Source organism: Mastigoproctus giganteus, chromosome 1 (genome assembly GCF_048544385.1).
Source record: "Mastigoproctus giganteus isolate SK-2022 chromosome 1, ASM4854438v1, whole genome shotgun sequence".
Lineage (NCBI taxonomy): Eukaryota > Metazoa > Arthropoda > Arachnida > Uropygi > Thelyphonidae > Mastigoproctus > Mastigoproctus giganteus.
In genome coordinates this window covers 133,487,410-133,500,445 of record NC_143575.1, presented here as the reverse complement: position 1 = coordinate 133,500,445, position 13,036 = coordinate 133,487,410, and the positions used below count along the sequence as shown (strand labels likewise).

The 13,036-nt window shown below is 40.9% G+C and overlaps 1 protein-coding gene across 2 annotated transcripts in view; it reads left to right on the top strand.

Annotated features, from left to right (window-relative positions):
* Positions 1 to 13,036, top strand: part of LOC150091146 (uncharacterized) — a 208,199-nt gene that overhangs the window by 120,898 nt on the left and 74,265 nt on the right. For both annotated transcript variants that reach the window (XM_090382221.1, XM_090382214.1), the window contains exon 2: positions 11,740 to 11,916. In XM_090382221.1, coding sequence (XP_090238347.1) covers positions 11,740 to 11,916 — 177 coding nt within the window. The remainder of the gene's footprint in view (positions 1 to 11,739; positions 11,917 to 13,036) is intronic.

The following is a 13,036-nucleotide window of genomic DNA, read 5'->3' as shown; positions in this document are numbered from 1 at the left end:
TGAGGTCATGATATCCAGAATATAGGACAAGTGGAAGAAGGCACTAACAGAATTCGAAGGAATGGACCTCGCAAAGACTCGTGTGATACCGGAGCAGAGGCTGAATAGAACCTTGTGGAGAGTCACAGACCACCTGAATCGGCACATAATACCGCATTACCTCGACAGCAATGGTGCAAACACTGGAGGCCATCCATACAGCCGTGCATTGTGCTGTGGTTGCAGCCACAAGGATTAATGGAAGAGAAGCCAGAGACCAGCAGCAGAAGAACCGAACACAGAAGGAACCACCAGCTTGGGAAAGAAGACTTCAGCAGAAGATAGAAGAATTAAGAGTTGAGATAGGCCAATTGACCCAGTACCAATGGGGCAATAGGGGTAAGAAATTAATTGGAAAAGTGAAGAGCATACTCAAGAGAGACAGTGTCCACAGCAAACATGAGACAAAAAATCAGAGAATAGGAGAGTACTTGGACACATTAAAGCAGAACCTCCTTGCACTCAGCAAGAGACTACACCGATACAAAGAGAGCTGCCAAAGGAAAATAAACAACTGAATCTTCGATGAGGGCCAAAGAGGCTTCTACAGGAATCTCGGAGAAGACGGGAAAGAAGGGAACGGACCACCGAAGAAGAAGATGATTGAGGAGTTCTGGAGAAACATATGGAGCAGGGAAGTAAGACATAACAGCCAAGCCAACTGGATAGAACTAGAACGCAAGAAAACCAAGGATGTACAAGAAATGAGAGGGTGGGAGATTGGGGAAGAAGAAGTAAAACACACGATCAAGGACTCTCACAACTGGCGAACTCCAGGAATAGATAACGTCCACAACTACTGGTACAAGAAACTCACTTGCACACACAAGCACCTGACAGAGCAGTTCACCTGAATGATAAGGCACCCAGAGACAATCCTGAAGTTTCTCACTCGAGGAATCGCATATCTGAAGCCTAAAAACGAAGATACAAGAAACCCAGTAAAATATAGGCCAATCACCTGCCTCCCAACAATGTACAAGATCCTGACCAGCTGCATAACCAGGAAGATATTAGACCACTTGGAGAGCCAGAACATAATGGCTGAACAGCAGAAAGGATGCAAGCAGCTGAGCAAAGGATGCAAGGAACAATTAACTATAGATGCCGCTGTTATGGAACAAGCCTACAAGAAGCACCACAACATGTACACAGCCTACATCAATTACTGCAAGGCCTTCGACTCTGTGCCTCATAGCTGGCTAATAGAGGTGCTGAACATCTACAAAGTCAATCCGATAGCGACAAACTGCCTAGGAGAAACGATGGCGAAATGGAGTCCACCATTAAGGTCGAAAACAGCACAACCAGGCCAATCCCCATCAGGAGAGGAATCTTTCAGGGAGATGCTATGAGCCCATTTTGATTTTGTCTAGCACTTAACCCGCTATCTACCATGCTCAACAGTAGCAAGTACGAATATAACCTCAAAGAAGGAAGGAAGAACCTGTACACCCTCACCCACCTGATGTACATGGATGACGTAAAGCTCTATGCCGGAACCGAGAAGCACCTTCAGCAACTACTCCAGATCACCAAAGAATTCAGCAATGATATTAGGATGGAATTTGGTCTAGACAAATGCAAGACCTACAGATTGCGTCAGAGAAAATTAGTGAACCGAAACTACCAGCTGCAGAGTGGTAAAGGGATCGAAGCCATGGCAGAGGGAGAGGCCTACGAATACTTGGGGATGATGCAGGCTCAGCAGTTACAGCACAAGGAAATTAAGGCCTGCCTAACCGAAAAATACTATCAGCTTCTCTGGAAATTTGAAAAACATGTCTGCTCTTGAAGAAGTTGCCAATGCGTTAGCAGAATCGTTTACCACCATCTCTGCTTCTGCTTCCTATTCATCCTCCTTCCAGAGCATTAAAGATGGTGCTGAACGGTATAAAATTAACTTCTCAATGCTCCTTTCCAGCCAACCCTTTACATTAATAGAACTGAAAGATTTATTAAATATATCTCCCAACAGTGCTTCAGGGCCAGATGGTGTTCACTACATTATGCTAAAGCATTTACATGAAGAGGATTTTGTGTACCCTGTTAATGGTAATTTTCTACAATCAGATCTGTGAAAATGCCTATCCTTCTTCCTGGTGCCATACATTCATTATCGCCATACCAAAACCAGGCAATGATCCTTCGCTGGTTCAAGGCCAATACCTCTTACAAGCTGTGTAGGGAAAATTTTTGAAAGGATATTTCATACAAGATTCATTTACATCCTGGAGTCCACAGAAACACCTTCCAGACCATCTATGGATTTTGGAAGAACAGATCAACGCTAGACTTGCTTATCAAAGATGAATCTCATATTCAAAATGCCTTTATCATGAGACAACATCTAGTAATGGTCAATTTAGATCTTGAAAAGGCATTCAACACTACTTGGTGTCGTGATATTATAACAGATCTTACTGTCTAGATCTAAGGGGACAGTTGCCTGAAATAATTCAAAATTTCTTGCAACTTTGGTATTTTCGTGTCCAATATAAAAACATACTCTCTATATCTCACATTCTAGAGGAAGGCATACCACAGGGTTTGATACTTAGTCCAACGCTATTCGCAATTCGAGTGAGGAATATTTTTTTTTTTTTTTATGAAAACCACAAACACGAGAGGTATTAGAACCTATAGTACTTAGTACCATGCTTGGGTTGGAGGTTGAGAAGACGAGAGAAGATATTTGTTGACATTAGACTTGAACTTCTGCAGACTAATTTTTAGGAGACATATGAAGGAAGGTTGTTCCAGAAAATGGCAGTTGAATGAATAAACGAGGAAGATGAAAAGTTGGTTCTGTGAGTTTGAAGTTGGACAGTAAATGGATGTTGGCTGGTCGCAGCATGTGTTTGGACTGTTTTGAAAGAGAGAGCGGGAATTATAGAAGCCAATTCAGAAGAACAGTGCCCATGGAACTATCTGTGGAAAAGGGATGCAGCAGAAATAGTACATCTATGAGACATAGAGTGGAGAGACTCTGTTAGAGATGAGTCATTAATTAATCTAACTACCCTCTTCTGAATGGAATGGAGAAGCCTGAGAGAGATTTTGGGGGCACCGCCCCAGATGTGGGAACAATGTTATACGGTAGAGTGGATTTGCAATTTGTACAGAGTGAACAGCTGTTCGGAAGAAAAGTAACAGCGAGAGCGAAAGAGAAAACCAAGTTTTAGAAGGATTGAAATCAACTAAGTTGTCTTTCTCCCACTGGAGAATCACCTGGAGATCTGCATTTAAGGAATTAGTAGCAGATATTCAAGAAGTTGAAACTGATTGAGCAGGGCAAGTTTTCTCAAAATGGAAAGCGAAATGCAATGTGCTGTCATCAACAAAACTATGAATAAGATTTTCAGTCAATGGAAGAAGGCTATTAATATACAAGAGGAAATGAGTGTGGGAAAGAACTGAATCTTGAGGGACACCAGCATTAGTGGAGAACTTAGAACACAAAGAGCTGCCATCTACCATCACCCTCAGTGAGCGATCAGAGAAAACTGGATACCAAATTGCAAAAACAGTTGGCAAACCATAAGATGGAAGCTTGTTTAGAAGACCTTTATGCCAAACACGATTGAAAGCCTTTCAGATGTCTAGAGCAACTGCTTGTGTTTCACCAAACTTTCCCATTGAATTTGTTCATAAATGGGTAACATAAGCCAGAATATCATCAGTGGATCAACATTGTCTGCCAGGAGCAAAGGTTTATGACATTGTAGAGCAGATATTGTCTTTTAAGGGCACAAAAGGTGATATTGTTGTTCACGTTGGCACTAATGATATTAAGAGTTGGAGACCAGCGGAATTACTTAACAAGTACAAGTCACTGTTGGAAAAAAAAAAAAAAAGCCGCGAATTAGGGTTGAATTTGAAAGTGCCTGCAATTCTGCCCAGACACGATAGGAGGGAGTATATGATGAGGGCCTTGTCGATCAATTCGGCCCCGGAAACAGTGTGCAAGGCTCAAGGAGCAGAATATTTTTCAGCCTGGTCTGTACTTGTTAACAGGAGAGACTGCTTCTATAGGGATGGGATACACTTAAATAGAAATGGTGCAAAAATATTTGCTGACGCTATCGAGGCAGTGTTAAGTGGGTCAGAAAACTGCTAGCTTGGGGGGATACAAGGACTAATAGATTAACAGTAGCCACCGGCAGAGGTGAAAGTGATTCTTGCACTGCTTCTATTGGAATGAGCAGCAGCCTGGAAAACAAGATGCAGGATATTTCAGAGACTGCTAGGAGGCATTGCTGTACAAGTAAACACATGGGTTGTGTTAAGGTAGCTAAGAATAGGAACAGGTGCACGTATACTTGCATATACATCAATTCTAGGAGTTTGGTAAATAAATTTGAGGTGTTGGTCAAAACATCAAAGGAAGATATTGTTGGGATATCAGAAACGTGGTGTCACAGCAATGTAAGGAACGCAGAATTGGAATTTGAGGAGTACAATGTGTACAGGAAGGATATGAATGGAGGTGGAGGGAATGCTATTAGTTAAAAAACACATAAAATACAAGGAAGTGAAGCCAGTCGACATCGCTGGACAGTGCAGCGTTGAGTCAGTTTAGTGTGACATAAGCATTGGGAGGTCAAAATTGAGAGTAGGAGTGTGCTGTACGCCTAATGAATCTGATGAGTATAATGAGAAACTGTACAGGGAAATAGAGTGGACCAGTAAATCAGAGTGTCTTATAATGGGGGATTGTAATTTCCTAGATATTGACTGGAATTTGTGGGTTGGTCACTCACACACTAGCAAGGCTTTTGTGGATTTATTGGATGATTGTTTTCTACAGCAGCATGTTCGGGAGGCAACTAGAGGGAGTAATACTCTTGATCTGATTATCAGTAGTGATTCTTCATGCTTGAAGAATCTGCAGATAAAGGAACCACTAGGTAGCAGTGATCACAGTGTGCAGAAGTGAGATGTACTCAAAGAGGTAACTACCATCAGGGGCAAAGGAAAAGGATTTTGCTTTCGTAAAGGTGACTACGATGGTCTGAAACAGTATTTAAATTCTATACGGCGGGATCAACTGATGATGTTACCAACAGAAAATTCAAAATGGGAAGCATTCAAAGAATTTATCTTGGAAGCTACTAGGCTTTACATACCAACTAAGAAATATTGTTCAAGGTTTAGGCCTAAAAGGATGTCAGATGAACTAAAGAGACATATGGCAGTGAAGAAAAATGTATGGGATACATATAAATTAATGGGTGACATGGAAGCCTATGATAGATATAAGCTGGTCTGTAACCAAGTCACAAAGGAGATTAGGCAAGCAAAGGCAGATTATGAGAAATCTTTGGCAAAGGATGGAAAGAAAAACAACAAAGAGTTCTTTACCTATGTAAACTCTAGAAGGAAAGGGATGATTCAGATTGGTCCACTGGATATTGATGGTTCAACTGTTGATGATCCTGCTCAGGTGACTAACAAACTAAATGAGTATGGAGTTATTCAGGGAGGGGAATGCCAGAGGTGAGTTAAATTCTGGCAGTGAGCTAGATGATTTTGTAATAACTGAGAAGAAAGTGGAGGAGAAATTGTTGAAGATAAACACAAGAATGGCACCTGGGGTGGATGGGATCTATCCAGTTATATTAAAGGAGGCAGCAAAGGAAGTAAGCAAACCCTTAGCCATAATTATGAGAGCTTCTTTGGACTCAAGGGGGGTATCCGTGCACTGGAGAAGTGCAAATGTGACTCCAATTCACAAAGAAGGATCAAAGGGCGACACAAATAATTATAGATCTGATGTGGTTACAAAGGAACTGGATGCAGGGAATAACTTTGATATTATATATTTGGATCTTAGAAAGGCTTTTGATACTGTTGCACATGGAAGACTGCTGAACAAATTGGAGCAGTGTGGCATTGGAGGCAAATTGCTGCTATAGATAAAGGGATGGTTGAGTGGGAGAAGACTGAGAGTGGTAATCAATAGACACTGCTCATCGTGGACTAATGTTATTAGTGGAGTGTCTCAGGGTTCAATGTTGGGTCCATTGTTGTTCCTGTACTTATAAATGATATTGATGATGGTATATCAAGCTCAATGTCCAAGTTTGCAGACGATACAAAGGTTGGCAGGGTTGTTAAGGACACTAATGACAGTATGCTGCTGCAACAGGATCTAGAAAAGTTAAGCAGATGGGTTGAGAGGTGGCAAATGAAGTTTAACATTGATAAATGTAAAGTACTACATATGGGAAGCAGTAACCCCAGAGTAACGTATCAACTCTGTGGCACTACACTGACAGTGGTAGAGAACGAAAAGGACCTGGAGGTAATTGTGCAGGCTGCTATGAAGTTTTCTGAGCAGTGCAGATGGTCTGTTACAGTAGCTCATGGTGTCTTGTCAATGATATCCAGGAATTTTTCTAGCAGGGATAAGGAGGTGATTATTCCCTTGTATAAGGCAGTGGTCAGGCGCACCTTGAGTACTGTATACAGGTCTGGCGGCCTCATTTTAAGAAGGGTACAGAGAAGAGCAACAAGATTAGGAATGGAACAAAGGGTTTCTCTTACGAAGAAAGGCTTAAGTTTTTCAAATTACAGTGTCTGGAGACTGGGCACCTGCAAGGTGATCTGATTGACGTGTATAAAGCTTTGAATGGTTTGAGCATGCCCAATGCTGATGGGATTCTTCCTCTTGCTCAGAATAATCACCTGAGAGGGCATAAATTGAAATTGAGGAAAGACAGATGTAGAATAGATGTGTGGATGTTTGTCCCTAGCCAGCTGGTCGTTGGTTGGTGGAACAGACTTCCATCCTTTGTTGTAGAAGTTGATAGCCTAAATAAATAAATTGAAGGCTGAGCTGGACAGGTATTTCGAAAGAACGGAGGAGGAAAATGGGAACATTTTTTTTTTTTTGGCTGATGCTGCATAAGCTTGCTTTCTTGTATCACGTGCCTCTACTAATGCTAATTGACAAAATCTATACTGGCGATTGTTGATCAGACGGAAGATTTCTAGGCAGTTTAAGAGTTGGCGATTAATTGATTTCTTCATTATTTTAGAAAGAGTAGAAGTAATTGCAATGGGACAATAATTGGATGGGAGGGATTTGTCACCCTTTTTAGGAACTGGCTTGATATGAGCAAATTTCCAAGCAAAAGGAAAAACACCTTTTGAATAAGAAAGCGAAAAAAAAAAGGTGGCAAAGAACAGGAGTAAGTTCAGGAGCACAGGTTTTGAGAACAAGTGGAGAAATACCATCAGGATATTATTATTATTATCATAATTCCTGACTTAAATTCCTAAGTTAAAAAAAAATTCCTCAGTTACCCGTGTGCGTGCGTGCGTGCGTGTGTGTGTGTGTGTGTGTGTGTGTGTGTGTGTGTGTGTGTGTGTGTGTGTGTGTGTGTGTGTGTTACCAGAGATACATCCATCATCAGCACCTGCCAGGGGCAAAGGTTGATGATGTTGTAGAGCGGATATCATCTTTTAAGGGCACAAAAGGTGATATAGTTGTACACGTTGGCACTAATGATATTAAGAGTAGGAGACCGGCGGAATTACTTAACAAGTGCAGGTCACTGATGAAAAAAAGCCGTGAATTAGGGTTGAATTTGAAAGTGTCTGCAATTCTGCCCAGACACGATAGGAGGGAATATATGATAAGAGCCCTGTCGATCAATTCGGCCCTGGAAAGATTGTGCAGGTCTCAAGGGGTAGAATTTTTTTCAGCCTGGTCTGTACTTGTTAACAGGAGAGACTGCTTCTACAGGGATGGGATACACTTAAATAGAAAGGGTGCAAGAATGTTTTCTGATGCTATCGAGGCAGTGTTAGATGGGTCGGAAAACTGCAAGATTGGGGGGATACAAGGACTAATAGATTAACAGTAGCCACTGGCAGAGGAGAAAGTGATTCTTGCACTCCTTCTATTGAAATGAGCAGCAGCCTGGAAAATAAGATGCAGGATATTTCAGAGACTGCTGGGAATCATGGGGGTACAAGTGAACACATGGGTTGTGTTAGGGTGGCTAAGAGGAAGAGCAGGTGCATGTATACTTGCATGTATACCAATGCTAGGAGTTTAGTAAATAAATTTGATGAATTTGAGGTATTGCTCAAAGCATCAAAGGTGGATATTGTTGGGATTTCAGAGACGTGGTGTCACACAGATATAAGGAATGCAGAACTGGAATTTGGGGAGTACAGAAAGGACAGACAGGATAGGAAGGGAGGAGGGGTTATGCTATTAGTTAAGAAACACATAAAATCCAAGGAAGTGAAGCCAGTCGACATCACTGGACAGTGCAGTGTCGAGTCAGTTTGGTGTGACATAAGCATTGGGAGATCAAAATTGAGAGTAGGAGTGTGCTATAGGCCTAATGACTCTGATGAGTATAATAAGAAACTGTACAGAGAAATAGAGTGGGCCAGTAAATCAGAAAGTTTTATAATGGGAGATTTTAATTTCCCAGATATTCAGTGGAATTTGGGGGCTGGTCACTCACACACTAGCAAGGCTTTTGTGGATTTATTGGATGATTGTTTTCTACATCAGCATGTTCGGGAGGCAACTAGAGGGAGTAATACTCTTGATTTGATTATCAGTAGTGATTATTCATGCATTAAGAATCTGCAGATAAATGAACCACTAGGTGGCAGTGATCACAGTGTTCTGAAGTGGGAGTTACTCAAAGAGGTAACTACCATTAGGAGTAAAGGGAAGGGGTATTGCTTTCGTAAAGAGAATCTTGTAATAACTGAGAGTAAAGTGGAGGAGAAATTGTTGAAGATAAACACAAGAAAGGGACCTGGGGTGGATGGGATCTATCCAGTTATATTAAAGGAGGCAGCAAAGGAAGTAAGCAAACCCTTAGCCATAATTATGAGAGCTTCCTTGGACTCAGGGGAGGTACCCATAGACTGGAGATGTGCAAATGTGACCCCAATTCACAAGGGAGGATCAAAGGCTGACACAAGTAATTATAGCCCTGTGAGTTTAACTTCTGTTCCTGGAAAATTAATGGAGGCACTGGTTAAAGAAGCACTGCAGGATCATCTAGACAAGACTTCAGTTATAGCTCGGACACAGCATGGTTTTGATAAGGGGAAGTCTTGCCTGACCAATTTGATTGGATACTATGATGCAGTCACAAAAGAACTGGATGCAGGGAATAACTTTGATATTATATACTTGGATCTTAGAAAGGCTTTTGATACTGTTGCACATGGAAGACTGCTGCACAAATTGGAGCAGTGTGGCATTGGAGGCAAATTGCTGCTATGGATAAAGGGGTGGTTGAGGGGGAGAAGACAAAGAGTGGTAATTAATGGACACTGCTCATCGTGGACTAATGTTATCAGTGGAGTCCCTCAGGGTTCAGTATTGGGTCCTTTATTGTTTTCTGTATTTATAAATGATATTGATGATGGTACATCAAGCTTAATGTCCAAGTTTGCAGACGATACGAAGGTTGGCAGGGTTGTCAAGGACACTACTGACACTATGCTGCTGCAACAGGATCTGGAAAGGTTGAGCAGATGGGCTGAGAGGTGGCAAATGAAGTTTAACATTGACATATGTAAAGTACTACATATGGGAAACAGCAACCCCAGAGCAACGTATCAACTCTGTGGTACTACACTGACAGTGGTAGAGAATGAAAGGGACCTGGGGGTGGTTGTGCAGGCAGATATGAAGTTCTCTGACAGTGCAGATGGGCTGCAAGAGTAGCTCATGGTGTATTGTCAATGATATATAGGAATTTTTCTAGCAGGGATAAGGAGGTGATTATTCCCTTGTATAAGGCAATGGTCAGGCCACAACTAGAGTACTGTATACAGGCCTGGAGGCCTCATTTCAAGAAGGATGTAGAGCTGCTGGAACGAGTACAGAGAAGGGCAACAGGATTAGTGAATGGAACAAAGGGGTGCTCTTACGAAGAAAGGCTTAAGTTTTGCGAATTACAGTGTCTGGAGACTAGGCACCAGCGAGGTGATCTGATAGAGGTATACAAAGCTTTGAATGGTTTGAGCATGCTCAATGCTGATGGGATTCTTCCTCTTGCTCAGAATAATCACCTGAGAGGGCATAAATTCAAATTGAGGAAAGGCAGATGTAGGATAGATGTGCGGAAATTTGCCTTTAGCCAACGGGTGGTTGGTAGGTGGAACAGACTTCCATCTCTTGTCGTGGAAGTTGATAGCCTAAATAAGTTTAATGCTCAGCTGGACAGGTATTTCGAACGAACAGATGGGTGAAGTGGAAGTGGTTATTTTTTATTTATTTATTTTACTTTTTTTTTTTTTTTTTTTTGCCTGATCCTGCATAAGCTTGCTTTCTTGCATCAAATGCCTCTACTAATGCTAATGCTAATCATGAGCTTGGGTCCTAGTACAGTTTAATTTTTTTATGCTACTTTCTTGCTTTCCTTTTGGGCCCACCTGAGCACAGGGCTCTGGTGTAGCTGCATCATAGGATGATACACACCGATCCTATTAGCAAAATTTGTGTGGCTCATTGATAAACATCATGTAGTGTTCTAACAGCTTGTCTACGCTGTTGAGAAAATTTAACATCGGACTGGCACAATTACTCCTTATCTTTCTTGATTTTTTTTATTTAATTTGCCTTAAGTTTTTTGCTTCCCAAGTAATAAGAAAAATGTTGAAGGGCATATTTTTTCATAGGATTATTAAGTATGGATAAAAGAATTCAATTCTCCATGTGAAATTGAGTAGATTTATTAGCATAAGTTGAATGCTATAGAAAATTTTTCTCTAACTTTTCCTCATTGTTACAATAAATTTAGTGTAATCTGGCTATGTAGTACTTATATCTTGCTTTAAGCTTCTCACTGACTAATTAATTTTAATTAGTTTATGTAATTAAAATTCACAAACTAATTAAAATTCACAGTTTGGAATTATTTTTTCTTGATCTTTCAAATGTAGGCACATGGGATCAAAGTGACCTCACAAGGTTAAAGGAAGAACAATCCTCATGCCTGCTGACGGTTTAATTGTCTTTTTGTTTTTAATAAAATTTTGCATTTCTCTTGGATAACCCTGTATATAATTATTTATTAGAAAATTGCTTTCAGTTTACAAACTACTTTTCAGGAAGACATGGCGCCTCCATAACCAGGTGGAAAGGTTGTTGTTGTTATTTGGTTTTTAGGAGCATTAGCAACTAAGGCCATATTGCTCCGGGGATGTGCGGTAGTCATTCCCTGACCTTTCCGCATCCTCCGTATTTGGTGGTCATGGGCTCGAACCCCGGTCTAATCAAGAAGTGTGTGCAGGAGCACTGCTGCTCCTGCCCACCTGGCTACAGAGGCGCCCAGGTGGGAAGGAGCAGCAGTGCTCCTGCACACACTTCTTGATTAGACCGGGGTTCGAGCCCATGACCACCAATTACAGAGGATGTGGAAAGGTCAGGGAATGACTACCGCATATCCCCGGAGCAATATGGCCTTAGTTCCTAATGCTCCTAAAAACCAAATAACAACAACATGAGGAAGACGTAATTCATAAATTCAAAGATTTTTCAACTGTACAATTATTTCCTCAATTAAGCCTTTTTGGTTGATATCTTTAACAATTACATTACATGTCGTTGCAGTAAATGATTTCTGGGCTTCATTCAGTTGGTGATATTGAATAAAGTATATAGGCTTCATTCATGATATTGTTTATTATTATTTCTTTTTTTTCCAGTCAAGAAGAAGTCAAGTTATCTATTGAATTGCTTGATAGTATTCTAGCTGAATATGACTCATCTATAGATACAGATGAAGACATTTATCCTCAATCTCCCAACCTTTCAGTACCTGAAGCTTTGCCCGGATTAATCAAACATGAAACCCATATGAAGTCACATTCTCAAACTAACTGGTGAGTAATGAGTATTTGTAACTTTATGTTATTTTATCACATAAAATAATTAAATAGCATTAGCATTAGCAGTGGCAAATGATGCAAAAAGGCAAGCATATACAGCATCAGCAAAAAAAAAAAAAAAAAGCCCTCCCATCTCACCCATCCATTCTCTTTAGTTCTTCCATGAATTTATTTAAGCTATCGGCTTCCACAACAACAGATGGAAGTTTGTTCTAGCAATCGATAACCCACTGGCTAAAGGCAAACTTCCACACGTCTATTCTGCAACTGTCCTTCCTGAATTTGAATTTATGCCCCCTCATGTGCACAGGCTTAGCAAAAGGAAGGTTATTTTTGGTTATTTGGTTTTTTTTTAGGAGCATTAGCAACTAAGGCCATATTGCTCCGGAAATATGCAGTGGTCATTCCCTTGACTTTTCCGCATCCTCCGTATTTGGTGGTGACGTGCTTGAACCCCGGTCTAATCAAGAGGCGTGTGCTACGCACTGCTGCTGCTCCTTCCCACCTGGCTATGGAGGCACCAGCAAAAGGAAGTCCCATTAGTATTGAACTTACTCAATCCATTCAAAGCCTTGAATGCCTCAGTCAGATCACCTCACAGGTGCCTGGTCTCCAGTCACTGCAGTTTACAGAACTGATTAATGCATTCTTGATAAGAGCACCCCTCACCAATCTCGCTGCCCTTCTCTGCACTCATTCACAGCTCTACATCCTTCCTCAAATGAGGCCTCCAGACCTGTATGCAGTACTGAATATGTGGCCTAACCATTGCCTTATACATAGTGGCATAGTATAGGTAACCTTTGAATAACACAGTAGTTTGGTTCCTGAAAAATCTTGTGTAATGCGAAACCGTATTGTACGGGACTAAGAACCAGTATAAAAAGGGGGGGGGGGGGTTACATTCCAAAAGCTAACAAAAATACACCATTTTTGTTGTTATAACTATCGGAAACTTAATTTTTGTAGTAGTAATAACTTAATATTTTAATTTATTTTTATAATAGTAGTAACTTAAATAGAAATAACCTTACAAACTATGTTACATATATATCAGATAATGTACGTTCATTTAATTTTCTTCCTGTTCATCGCTGCTAAACACAATCTATTC